The sequence below is a fragment of the Balaenoptera acutorostrata genome, chromosome 19, assembly GCF_949987535.1.
Source record: "Balaenoptera acutorostrata chromosome 19, mBalAcu1.1, whole genome shotgun sequence".
NCBI classification, from domain to species: domain Eukaryota; kingdom Metazoa; phylum Chordata; class Mammalia; order Artiodactyla; family Balaenopteridae; genus Balaenoptera; species Balaenoptera acutorostrata.
In genome coordinates, this window is record NC_080082.1 from 11,724,808 (window position 1) to 11,739,252 (window position 14,445).

Genomic DNA, 14,445 nt, shown 5'->3' on the forward strand with positions numbered 1-14,445 from the left:
AATCATAAAGAACATGACAGGAGGCATAAAACCCCAATTCAAGATGATGGTTACCTGGGGAGATGAAGAGGTATGATCATGGAGTGACAAATGGATATTGGTAATGTTATCTTTCTTAAGCTGGAAAATGCATGTGTAGATGTGTATTTTAAAAATAATAATTAGTATTCTTTAAATTGTATATATGATGTAAGATGTGAACAATACGAAGTAACTGGGTGTGGGCTATTTGGCAACTCCCAGTGTATCTTTGCAACCCTCTGGTAAATCTAAAACTATTCAAAAATTATTAAGTTCATTTAATTAAAATGGTGTATATCATATGTATCATAATAAAAACAAGCAAAATTACAGACTGCTCGTGTGGTATATTTCATTACAAAATATTATAGTATGAATAAAAATCAATCAAAATTTTGTACAAAACATAGGTAGGCATCATTAAATCTGAACATGAAGGGTGTAAAATAATTTAAGAATGATGATTCTATTTTCATTACTTACACTTTTATGCAGTCTGTTATTTTTATCATCTCTTTTTTGCATCATTTAACAAAATGTTTGGGTTTTTTCTTACCTCTTTTGGTGCTTCTAAATCTTTTCCTTTGAAGTGAAAGCTCTTGAGTAAGTTGTTCTACACAGATCTTCCTTGACTTACAATGTGGTTACATCTTGATAAACCCATTGTAAGTTGAAAATATCCTAAGTCAAAAATGTGTTTAATATATCCAACCTGCCAAACATCACAGCTTAGCCCAGCCTACCTTAAACATGCTCAGGACACTTACATTAGCCAACAGTTGGGCAAAATCACCTAACACAAACCCTACTTTATAATAAAGTGTTGAATACTCACGTAATTTGTTGAATACTGTACTGAAAGTGAAAACAGATTGGTTGTGTGGGAACAGAATGCTTTAAGTGTATCTGTTGTTTACCCTTGGGATTGCGTGGGTGACTGGGAGCTGTGGCTCGCTGCCACTGCCCAGCATCCTGAGAGAGTATTATTCCACATGTCACTAGCCTGGGAAAAGACCAAAATTCAAAGTATGGTTTCTATTGAATGTGTATTTCTTCGCACCATCATAAAGTTGAAAAATCCTAAGTCAGGGACTGTTTGTATATCTTACCATGTATTAAAGGAACATGTTCCTATGGACTGCTATAAAATCAATCATATATTCCATAAGGTTTTATAAACCACTTGGTTTATAAATGAACAAATCACCCTAAAGGAAGCAATTATATCTTTTAAGATTGTTGGCATTATTCTGCCTTTCACAGTAACGGATTATGCAGGGTTTTTTGGTTTGTGAGTTCACTCTTTATATAAGATGAATGATTCACGGTCTGTGTACTTACTGTCAATTCTTAGAAAGGAATTTGTATTTTATTGATGAATAATGAAGACTGGGCTTTCAACCAAATTCAAAAGTGATTCTAGACAGAAGTCATGATTACATTTCAAAATAACAAGAAGAAACACCTCAAATCATGATTAAAAATAAGTCTTACTACAAACAGTTTTACAACTTTGCCTTTCTAATTAATGTCAAATATTGTCTTATTTTAATTTTCCAGTGCTAAATATTCATTTCCACTTCCAAGGTTTGCTTTTTGAAGGTTTTAGTTCAATCAAACATCCACTGGACAAGTAAACACTTCATTTGTTTTTGTTCTTTAAGAGAGATGGCCTGGTGCTGAAGGCTGATGCCTTCATTTTATCAACTATATCAGTGTATTATTACTTAGCAGTGAGAAGAGGCTTCTGGGGCTAATTAAGTTAGATTATTTGTCCATTGGCATAAAATTGACCTGCACTGAGCAGCAGAAAAGCAATAAGAATGCTCTAGAAAAGCTAAGAGGCATGATCAGGAAAACAGGGCAATGAAATGAGCCCATAAAATCTGAGAATGACATACATGTAAGGCCATTCAACATTAGGAAAATATAACAAAATTTGAAAGTAAGAACTGAAGAGCATGGCCTACTTGCAAGCAATCTCATTATAGAAATCATAAACATAAGTCAGTCCACCTCAAAGAAATGCATTTTAGGTCATAATTAATCATCGTGATCTACTCAACATTTCCATGTTCAAAGAAAGTGAGAAATGATTCCATAATATTGACACTGGTTAAAACACGATGACTTTAAGACACAGGGGTAGTAACTGCGAACATGGTTCAACTGCCCATATGGAGCAACCGTTTCTCTTACCTCCAAAATAATAAGTGCCCCCTGAATAAAGCTGCTCAGGCCCCAGGAAAGGAGATGCAGAAGCCACTTGGCCATCCACCGCCACGCTCAGGTAACTCCTTTTGGCAGACAAAGAGATGGAATGCCACTGCCCATCATTTAATCCAACACCTGGGGGAGGTAAAATCAGTTAAAAGAGATACCTCTTAACAGTGAACATTGTAAGCAGTTGGTTAGAAATAGCAATGTACACATCACTCAATCAAGGGCAGCACTCACAACTATTAATAAAAGAAAAGAAGGAGGGAGAGAGGAAAGGGAGGTCAGTGGGCGATCAGCATCCTCTACGTGGAAATAATGCATGATTATCTTCCTTTCTTGGGGCCTCAATAGAGAGAACAAAATTCGAACTCAACTTTGGACAATCCTGAATGGTTAAAATCTTTCAGTGGTTCAAATCTTATTTGGCATGGACTAATTTTCAGCTTCCACCATGTAATTTACCTTTTAAAAGGAGGGGTTTGGGAAGAGCACAGATATTTTCCAAAATTCTAGGTTCTACCCAATAAATGATTTATCTGCTATTTTACACTTTGGTGTAGTCATTTTTTGTGAGACTAGAATATTTAGCAAAGTATATGAAGTCAATCATTACAAAAATATTTGAAGAGATTATAATGCATGCTGAAAGCATACTGGTATAATGCAAAGTTAAAAAATAAAGCAGTGTGTAAAACCATATTTACACAGCTGATCATAATAATTTTCAGATTTCATATTTGCAAGTTCAACCAGTTGCCATAATTTATTGGTAGCTTCCAAATCAATACTCTGGGCACTTTTGGGGTCAGGCATAGAAATGCACAGAGCAGAGAAAAATTTGAGTTGACTGACATGCATGCTTCTAGCTGAGGACAAGTAAGGCAAAACTTATTTCAGCTCTCACATGTAAACCTGTCTTCACATTTTTGTGTTTTTTGTTGGTGATTTTGCTGTTTAAAAGGCCCCCTGGCACAGTGATGAAGGGCTGTCTAGTGTTCTTAAGTGCAAGAATGCCATGATTTGCCTTATGGAGAAAATACATGTGATAGATGAACTTCATTCAGGCATGAGTTATAGTGCTGTTGGCCACGAATTCAATGTTGGTGAATCAATAATAAATACTAAATAACGTGTCTTCAAACACAATCATACATACAAGGTTGTGTTGATAGGTAGACAAAAATGTTGCCACCACAGGCTCACAGGAACCTAAACCTGTATTTCCGCTGGAAACAGGGGAAATACTAAATGGTTTCGTATTTGCTAATTCCATGTTCACGGCAACTTCAGAGAACATAACTATTGCAAGTATTGAGAATCGACTCTATACATACAATTCTAATTATATTCCTAATTTTACATAAATATGGGAAAGGGCTGAAAGGAAATATCTCTACATATAAACAGTCATTTTTGCATAAAAGAAAACTGGTTGTTTTTACTTCTCTTTATAATTTTTCTGTATTTTCCAAGTTTACGTATATAATAAAAAATTGCTATAATCAAAAATCAAGGTTTTCTTATCACCTATAGAAACAGTCAGTAGTCCCTCCTAAGGCGGTCCCAGAGTCATGAATCCAGGAGAGGTGGAGCCTTTACCTCTTAAAGGGAATTAAGTCTACAAAGGTTCTGTTTTGAATACTCAGCAGACAGGTGGAATCTAAGTCTCTCTATTGTAGGTAAACCAGTAAGGTTTACATCCACCGAATAGTCAACTCTGTATGATTTTGCAGATCAAATTACTGAGCAAAAATATAAGTACTCTATTAAATCTAAAAGTCATGGGCCTCTTTCCTGATATTACGTGCGATTTCTTTATTTCTCCAGCTATTTTTGACCACAAGCTTTCAGACAGAAAATGCATGGAAGCTCCGTTACATGCTGAAGCTCTTTGCCCTGTACTCATTTAGTATAACACAAATTCCATCCTGGGCACCAAAGCTTATTTTTAAATTATATCCATGAAGCAAAAAAGATTTCCAAAGACCCAATTCTGATTTGGTTTGTGAAAGATAATGAGAAAGACCTAAAAACTGAAAAATGAAGAATGTAGGCTAGATACTTTTAGACACATTTTCTAAGAGTGGACTCTGAGATAGACGGCTGAATAGAGTTATGTAATCCCTGACGATATGAGGCTGGACTAAAATAAATCAAATGTCCCAAATTTGTCATCCTGTGCTTCCTTTAAGAGGATACATTTAGAGTGAAAATCCTTGTACTGAGTTTTGCGTCACACGGACGAACACTTCCCACCCTCCTCACCCCACCCTGCGTCTCCCACCATCTCTTCCTCAAAGCTCGGATGTGCCTGGATACAAGGCTCTGCTTCTCTTATCTCATCTTAGGCTTTCCATTGGCCTGGGACGGTGCTCATCAAACTACCTGCGGTTATGGACATTTTCTTTTCTGATCTACTGCAGATTGATACTTTTACAAAATTCAATAAAAATGAATGACTGAAACATTAAAGAAAGAAGATATATAAAATACAAGCCCACTGACCATATGCTTAGAAGTTGCGGCAATACCTTCTTGCTCTAACGGTTTCTAGGAGCTTACTCTCAATTCTTGTACTTATCTTGGTAATAAGTATTTCACTGAACCAGTATATCCCAAGGAGCACACCCTGAGTAGCAGTGCTCCAGGTAGCTGCTGGGGAGCTGCAGCAGGATAAAGTCAAAGGCTTGGGGACATCTTCTGTCAATACAGAAGCTAATTTAGATTAAGAACACAAGTCTGTCAGGACAGCCATTCTGTGACTTGACACAGTTAAACGCACCCATTTGCCCAGCTTGTGGGTTACGAAGTTGTACTATGTTTGTGGGGGAAACTTCAGAAAGCTATTCTTGAGCCTCACTTGTAATAGACATCGCTTGCTCATGATGAGGAGACTTTCATGACCTGTCAATGGGATTTATTACTCAAATTAAATAATGAAAGACCCATTTAATTCATTTCACCTAACTCTACATAATAAAAAGGATACTTTTTAAATTGGATTCTATTTTACTTTTAAATCTACAGCTCCTTCCACTTTAACGTCTGATGAGAAGTGAGCCCCTTTCCAAGGCCACATCACGGTGAAAGAGGGGAAGAAAAGGAGGAATTGCAGAATTTGTATTTTTTCTGATTCACGGTATAAGGTAACTAAATGCTAATTCTAGTACACGACTCCCACCACTCACAACTTTCGAATGTAGGGGAAGGGATATGTTGTTGGTATAATAATAATAAAATAATAACAGTTTTAGTGACTATTATTCATAACAGGTACTGTGTGCTTTATATGCGTGTCATTTAATCTTCAACATTACTATTGCTATGCTCATTTTACATATGGAGAAAATAAAGCTCAAGAGGAAAAACAAATCACCCAAGGAAGTATCCAGCTGGTGAGCTGATTCCAAAACCCACACTCTTCTCGGCCTGCACGACAGGTCGTCCCGTTATTGTTTTGCTCATGTTAAACAATTAACTTTGAGAAAGAAAAAAGCAGCCCCTAAGAGCTAGGAGCTAGTGGCCTGGTACTCTCAGGGAGGCCTTGGTGGTGGGAGATGTTGGTGGGCATCCAGAGCTAGGCCCTGGTGTTCTCCCACTGAGCATAAACAAGCTCACAGAACATCAATATTAGACAAGGTCACTCTGTCACTACAATGAAACGGGACCAAAAAGAAACTCCCAAAACAAACAAACCCCAAAAGTACTTTACAAACTGGTTTAAGCACAGACAAAAGCAAGGCTACTGTGCAAACCACAAAAATACCAAGTCCTCTCCTGGATAATATGAATAACAACTGACTTTTTAAATCAATTACAGAGTTAGCCTTATTTTATTCCTCCATCCTTCTAAATAATATTTACAAAGATACTTAAGCACACAGTTACCTTCACCTCCTGGCAGCATTTAATCCCAAGCAATTTTCCATTTCCTTGAGACCTCCACGCAAAACAGCTAACTCAACCTAAAATCCTATGACGAGTCATCCTTAACACCTTTGTAATGAGACTCTTCCATGGTTCCCCTGGGTGAGGGTTCTCCTTGTTGCAATAAGCAACAAACCCAACCTGTTTGATTGCAGGTATGATCACTGTGGTCTCTGGGTAGAAACCATTGACAGCTCCAGCTGGAAGAACAGAAGAATAAATGGAAAGGTTTGCAAAAGTGCAGGTGGCAGGAGAATGTGGGATCCTTTACAAGAACCTTCTCCCTCTCCCCTTCTTCTCCTTCTCCTCCTCTTTTCTTTTCTCTCTCTCTCTCCTCCTCTCTTTTTCTCTCCCTCTCGGGCCCCAAAACACATAGACACACAAAATATAGGAGGAGGAAAAAGGTTTATCTCTGCTCCTTGTATATAATATCAGGGACCAGTCTTAAACTGCTACAGAAATATTGTGACACTTTAGCTGCCATCACTCTTTCATAAGATTATAACAGGCATCCATGAAGTAGGATGTGTAAAGGGAAAAAAAAAAAAAAAAGCCTGCTATATAGGGTAGATTCTTTGCAAAGAAGCAAAAGGCAATTATACAAAGGCCATTATTCAAGGAGCAACTGAAGGAATTTGCCTGTTCCAAGTAACCTTTAGTGCTCTGAAACTGTGCCAGACATTCCTATATTCACTAACTATAGCCACTAACCAGAATTAAAGATCCGTGACACCAGATTGCTCTTGCCAAGAGGAAAATATGGAGGTCAGTGCTGCCAATCACTTTAGGGGAAAGTGGGACTTTCAGGGAAAGTCCAGAATTAAAGATCCATGACACCAGATCTCTCTTGCCAAGAGGAAAATATGGAGGTCAGTGCTGCCAATCACTTTAGGGGAAAGTGGGACTTTCAGGGAGCGATGGGGTTCTAACGTGAAAAGTAGGAATATTCCAACAGTGAAAGGGAAGAAGCGGGAACTTTAAAAATGGCTTATCCTGGGTGAGGCAAATCAAGAGGGCAGTCCCATTGCCAGGGCCACAAGAATCACGAATGCCTAGTAACTGAAACATGCAGAAGCATCTCATAGGCGGTGTCAAGATGGCATACTGGGAGGATGTGGTATTTGCGTCTCCTCACAGCTAGGGCACCTGCTAGGTACTGGTGGGGGACCACGGACACCTAAGGGGACGGGAGGAACCCCTAGTGACTGGGTAGGATGTGGGGTGTAGGAGAAGTGAAGGGGGAGGAGAAGTGGAGGCGGGATGGGACTGGCGCCCCTGAGGGGTGGCTGGGGGAGGGGAAGGGATCCCACATCCGAAGGGGGAAATTGGGGAACCACTGGGAGGGTAGAGGATCAAAAGGGAGCATGGCCAGATTTACCATGCCCACTTGGGCCCCTGGGAGCCTGCTGAAGACCCAGGCCTGATCCTCTGCCCACCGAGGCCCCCTCTAGCTGTGCAGGTCCTGAGGGAGTGGGAGGGAGGGAAGGCGGAGCAAAAGTAAAGGCCAGACCTCCAGGACCGGCACCCCTGAGGGGTGGCTGGGGGAGGGGAGGAGTTCCTACACCCAGCGGGACCCACCCCGGTTGGGGGGGAGACCCTGGGGGAGAAGGTGGGGGAGGGGCGTGGAGGAATGGAAGGCAACAGGGCCAGTGCGTTCCCTGTCCACTTAGGCACCGGGAAGACTGTTGGGCTCCCGGGCCTGATCCTCTGCCCTCGGAGCCTCCCTCCTGCGTGCAGAGCCCAAGCCCCGCCCCTACACCCCCCACCCAGGGCCCCACCTCTACACTGGGAGACCCTGGCCAACGAGCTGGGCCTAAACCCCACCCACACACCCTCACTAAGGGCCCTACCTCCAAACTCCGGAACCCCACACTCCAGAGGCCCTCCTTTGGATGTGCTGCCTCTCCCCTTCCCCAGGTCCTAAGCAGATGCCCCAACCCACGCTAGAATGTCACCCCACCCCCAGGGACTTTTCCAGCTACATGGGTCCTGAGCCTAGGCCCCGCACCACACTCAAACATCACTCCCCCAACCGCCTAGGTCCCGCCCACACTAAACCCCGCCCCTGCCTAAGTTCCACCCCCACCTAAACTCCACCGGCATAGACAGGGTTTTTTTTTTTTTATTTCTTCTGTTGTGGTTGTATTTTACCTTGTTGTAGTTGTTTCAATTATAGTTTTATTTTTCCTAATATATTTTTTATCTTTCTAATTTTATTTTGTTTTTTATTCTTTGATATTGTACTGCTCCTTTTTTTCTTTCTTTCTTCTTTTTTTTTTAACTGCACCATGAAGCTTCTGGGATCTTGGTTCCCAGGTCACAGGTTGGGCCCAAGCTCCTGTGGTGGGAGCTCCGAGTCCAAACCAATGGACTAACGGAGAACCTCAGACCCCAGGGAATATTAATCAGAATGAGGCCTCCTGGAGGTCCTCATCTCAGCACCAAGACCTGACTCTATCCAACTGCCTGCAAACTCCAGTGCTGGACGTCTCAGGCCAAACAACCAGTAAGAAAGAAATACAGCACCACCCATCAAAAAAAAAAAAAAAAAGAAATGACAAAAAAATATGTTACAGATGAAGCAGCAAGGTAAAAACCTACAAGAACAAATAAACGAAGATGAAATAGGCAACCTACCTGTAAAATAATTCAGAGTAATGATAGTAAAGATGATGCAAAATCTCGGAAACAGAATGGAGAAAATAAAAGAAACATTTAACAAAGATCTAGAAGAACTAAAGAGCAAACAAAATGATGAATAACACAATTACTGGAATTAAAAATACTCTAGAAGGAATCAATAGCAGAATAACTGAGGCAAAAGAACGGATAAGTGAGCTGGAAGATAAAATGGTGGAAATAACTGCCAGGGAGCAGAATAAATAAAAAAGAATGAAAAGAATTGAGGACAGTCTCAGAGACCTCTGCGACAACATTAAACACACCAACATTCAAATTATAGGGCTCCCAGAAGAAGAAGAGGAAAAGAAAGGGTCTGAGAAAATACCTGTAGAGATTATAGTCAAAAACTTCCCTAACATGGGAAAGGAAATAGTCAATCAAGTCCAGGAAGCACAAAGAGTACCATAAAGGATGAACCCAAAGAGAAACATGCTGAGACACATATTAATCAAACTATCAAAAATTAAATACAAAGAAAAAATATTAAAAGCAGCAAGGGAAAAGTGACAAATAACATGCAAGGGAATCCCCATAAGGTTAACAGCTGATCTTTCAGCAGAAACTCTGCAAGCCAGAAGGGAGTGGCAGGACATATTTTAAGTGATGAAAGGGAAAAACCTACAACCAAGATTACTCTCCCCAGCAAGGATCTCATTCAGATTCGATGGAGAAATTAAAACCTTTACAGACAAGCAAAAGTTAGGAGAATTCAGCACCACCAAACCAGCTTTACAACAAATGCTAAAGGCACTTCTCTAGGCAGGAAACACAAGTGAAGGAAAAGACCTACAAAAACAAACCCAAAACAATTAAGAAAATGGTAATAGGAACATACATATCGATAATTACCTTAAGAGTAAATGAATTAAATGCTCCAACCAAAAGAAATAGACTGGCTGAATGGATACAAAAACAAGACCCGTACATATGCTGTCTACAAGAGACCCACTTCAGACTTCGTGACACATACAGACTGAAAGTGAGGGGCTGGAAAAAGATATTCCACGAAAATGGAAATCAAAAGAAAGCTGGAGTAGCAATTCTCATATCAGACAAAATAGACTTTAAAATAAAGACTATTACAAGAGATAAAGAAGGACACTACATAATGATCAGGGATCAATCCAAGAAGAAGATATAACAGTTGTAAATATTTATGCACCCAACATAGGAGCACCTCAATACATAAGGCAAATGCTAACAGCCATAAAAGGGGAAATCGACAGTAACACAATCATAGTAGGGGACTTTAACACCTCACTTTCACCAATGGACAGATCATCCAAAAGGAAAATAAATAAGGAAACACAAGCTTTAAATGACATATTAAACAAGATGAACTTAACTGATATTTATAGGATGTTCCATCCAAAAATAACAGAATACACTTTCTTCTCACGTGCTCATGGAACATTCTCCAGGATAGACGATATCTTGGGTCACAAATCAAGCCCTGGTAAATTTAAGAACATTGAAATCGAATCAAGTATCCTTTCCAACCACAATGCTATGAGACTAGATATCAATTACAGGAAAAAAACTGTAAAAAATACAAACACATGGAGGCTACACAATACACTACTTAATAACGAAGTGATCACTGAAAAACTCAAAGAGGAAATCAAAAAATGCCTAGAAACAAATGACAATCAAAACACGATGACCCAAAACCTATGGGATGCAGCAAAAGCAGTTCTAAGAAGAAAGTTTATAGAAATACAATCCTACCTCAAGAAACAAGAAAAATCTCAAATAAACAACCTAACCTTACACCTAAAGCAATTAGAGAAAGAAGAACAAAAATAATCCAAAGTTAGCAGACGGAAAGAAATCATAAAGATCAGATCAAAAATAAATGAAAAAGAAATAAAGGAAACAATAGTAAAGATCAGTAAAACTAAAAGTTGGTTCTTTGAAAAGATAAACAAAATTGATAAACCATTAGCCAGACTCATCAAGAAAGAAAGGGAGAAGACTCAACAGAACTAAAAATGAAAAAGAAGTAACAACTGACCCTGCAGAAATACAAAGGATCATGAGAGATTACTACAAGCAACTATATGTCAATAAAATGAACAACCTGGAAGAAATGGACAAATCCCTAGAAAAGCACAACCTTCCGAGAATGAACCAGGAAGAAATAGAAAACATAAACAGATCAATCACAAGCACTGAAATTGAAACTGTGATTAAAAATCTTCCAATGAACAAAAGCCCAGGACCAGATGGCTTCACAGGCAAATTCTATCAAACATTTAAAGAAGAGCTAACACTTATCCTTCTCAGACTCGTCCAAAATATAGCAAAGGGAGGAACACTCCCAAACTCATTCTACTAGGCCACCATCACCCTGATACCAAAACCAGACATAGATGTCACAAAGAAAGAAAACTATAGGCCAATATCACGGATGGACATAGATGCAAAAATCCTCAGCAAAATACTAGCATACAGAATCCAACAGCACATTAAAAGGATCATACACCATGATCAAGTGGGGTTTATCCCAGGAATGCAAGGATTCTTCAATATACACAAATCAATCAATGTGATACACCATTTTAAAAAACTGAAGGAAAAAAACCATATGATAATCTCAATAGATGCAGAAAAAGCTTTTGACAAAATTCAACACTCATTTACGATGAAAACTCTCCAGAAAGTAGCCATAGAGGGAACTTACCTCAACATAAAAAAGACCACATATGACAAACCCACAGACAACATCGTGCTCAATGGTGAAAAACTGAAACCATTTCCACTAAGATCAGGAACAAGACAAGGTTGCCCACTCTCACCACTAGTATTCAACATAGTTTTGGAAGTTTTAGCCACAGCAATCAGAGAAGAAAAAGAAATAAAAGGAATCCAACTCAGAAAAGAAGAAGTAAAACTGTCACTGTTTGCAGATGACATGACACTATACAAAGAGAATCCTAAAGATACTACCAGAAAACTACTAGAGCTAATCAATGAATTTGGTAAAGTAGCAGGATACAAAATTAATGCACAGCAATCTCTTGCATTCCTATACACTAATAATGAAAAATCTGAAAGAGAAATTAAGGAAACACTCCCATTTATCATTGCATCAAAAAGAATAAAATACTTGGGAATAAACCTACCTAAGGAGACAAAAGACCTGTATGCAGAAAACTATAAGACACTGATGAAAGAAATTAAAGATGATACCAACAGATGGAGAGATATACCATGTTTCTGGAGTGGAAGAATCAACATTGTGAAAATGACTCTACTACCCAAAGCAATCTACAGATTCAGTGCAATCCCTATCAAACTACCAATGGCATTTTTCACAGAACTAGAACAAAAAATTTCACAATTCGTATGGAAATACAAAAGACCCTAAATAGGCAGAGCAATCTTGAGAAAGAAAAACGGAGTTGGAGGAATCAGGCTCCTGGACTTCAGACTATACTACAAAGCTATAGTAATCAAGACAGTATGGTACCGGCACAGAAACAGAATATAGATCAATGGAACAGGATAGAAAGCCCAGAGATAAATGCATGCACATATGATCACCTTATTTTTGATAAAGGGGGCAAGAATACACAATGAAAAAAAGTCTCTTCAATAAATGGTGCTGGGAAAACTGGACAGCTACATGTAAAAGAATGAAATTAGAACACTCCCTAACACCATACATAAAAATAAACTCAAAATGGATTAAAGACCTAAATGTAAGGCCAGACACTACAAAAGTCTTAGAGGAAAGCATAGACAGAGCACTCTATGACATAAACCACAGCAAGATCCTTTTTTGACCAGCCTCCTATAGAAATAGAAATAAAAACTAAAATAAACAAATCGGACCTAATGAAACCTAAAACCTTTTGCATAGCAAAGGAAACCGTAAACAAGATGAAAAGACAACCCACAGAATGGGAGAAAATATTTGCAAATGAAGCAACTGACAAAGGATTAATCTCCAAAATTTACAAGCAGCTCATGCAGCTCAATATCAAAAAAAACAAACACCCCAATCCAAAAATGGGTAGAAGACCTAAATAGACATTTCTCCAAAGAAGATATACAGATTGCCAACAAACACATGAAAGAATGCTCAACATCATTAATCATTAGAGAAATGCAGATCAAAACTACAATGAGATATCCTCTCACACTGGTCAGAATGGCCATCATCAAAAAATGTACAGGGCTTCCCTGGTGGCGCAGTGGTTGAGAATCTGCCTGCTAATGCAGGGGACACGGGTTCGAGCCCTGGTCTGGGAAGATCCCACATGCCACGGAGCAGCTGGGCCCGTGAGCCACAATTGCTGAGCCTGCGCGTCTGGAGCCTGTGCCCCGCAACGGGAGGGGCCGCGATGGAGAAAGGCCCGCGCACCGCGATGAAGAGCGGTCCCCGCACCGCGATGAAGAGTGGCCCCCGCTTGCCGCAACTGGAGAAAGCCCTCGCACGAACCGAAGACCCAATACAGACAAAAATAATAAATAAATTAATTAATTAAAAAGAAAATCCTTAAAAAAAAAAAAAAAAAAAAATCTACAAACAATAAATGCTGGAGAGGGTGTGGAGAAAAGGGAACCCTCTTGCACTGTTGGTGGGAATGTTAATTGATACAGCCACTATGGAGAACAGTATGGAGGTTCCTTAAAAAACTACAAATAGAACTACCATACGACCCAGCAATCCCACTACTGGGCATATACCTTGAGAAAACCATAATTCAAAAAGAGTCATGTACCACAATGTTCATTGCAGCTCTATTTACAATAGCCAGGACATGGAAGCAACCTAAGTGTCCATCGACAGATGAATGGATAAAGAAGATGTGGCACATATATACAATGGAATATTACTCAGCCATAAAAAGAAACGAAATTGAGTTATTTGTAGTGAGGTGGATGGACCTAGAGTCTGTCATACAGAGTGAAGTAAGTCAGAAAGAGAAAAACTAATACCGTATGCTAACACATATATATGGAAAAAAAAAAAAGCTTATGAAGAACCTAGGGGCAGGACAGGAATAAAGATGCAGACTTACTAGAGAATGGACTTGAGGACACGGGGAGGGGGAAGGGCAAGCTGGGACAAAGTGAGAGAGTGGCATGGACATATATACACTACCAAATGTAAAATAGATAGCTGGTGGGAAGCAGCCGCATAGCACAGGGAGATCAGCTCGGTGCTTTGTGACCACCTAGAGGGGTGGGATAAAGAGGGTGGGAGGGAGTGAGATGCAAGAGGGAAGAGATATGGGGATATATGTATATGTATAGCTGATTTACTTTGTTATAAAGCAGAAACTAACACACCATTGTAAAGTAATTATACTCCAATAAAGATGTTAAAAAACAAACAAATAAATAAATAAATAAATAAAATAAACAGAAAATAAATAAATAAAGAAACTTTATAGTTCTGGGAGGAGAATTTTATATTTAACTTAAAAAAAAAAAAAGACCTAGTGGCAGGACAGGAATAAAGATGCAGAAGTAGAGAATAGACTTGAGGACACAGGGAGGGGGAAAGGTAAGCTGGGACAAAGTGAGAGAGTGGCATGGACATATATACACTACCAAATGTAAAATAGATAGGTAGTGGGAAGC

At 39.3% G+C, this 14,445-nt stretch overlaps 1 protein-coding gene across 2 annotated transcripts in view; it reads right to left on the bottom strand.

The window, feature by feature from the left end:
* The window catches only part of CNTNAP4 (contactin associated protein family member 4), a 265,562-nt gene that overhangs the window by 80,705 nt on the left and 170,412 nt on the right, over positions 1-14,445 (bottom strand). For both annotated transcript variants that reach the window (XM_028166624.2, XM_007182603.2), the window contains exon 9: positions 2,221-2,370. In XM_028166624.2, coding sequence (XP_028022425.2) covers positions 2,221-2,370 — 150 coding nt within the window. The remainder of the gene's footprint in view (positions 1-2,220; positions 2,371-14,445) is intronic.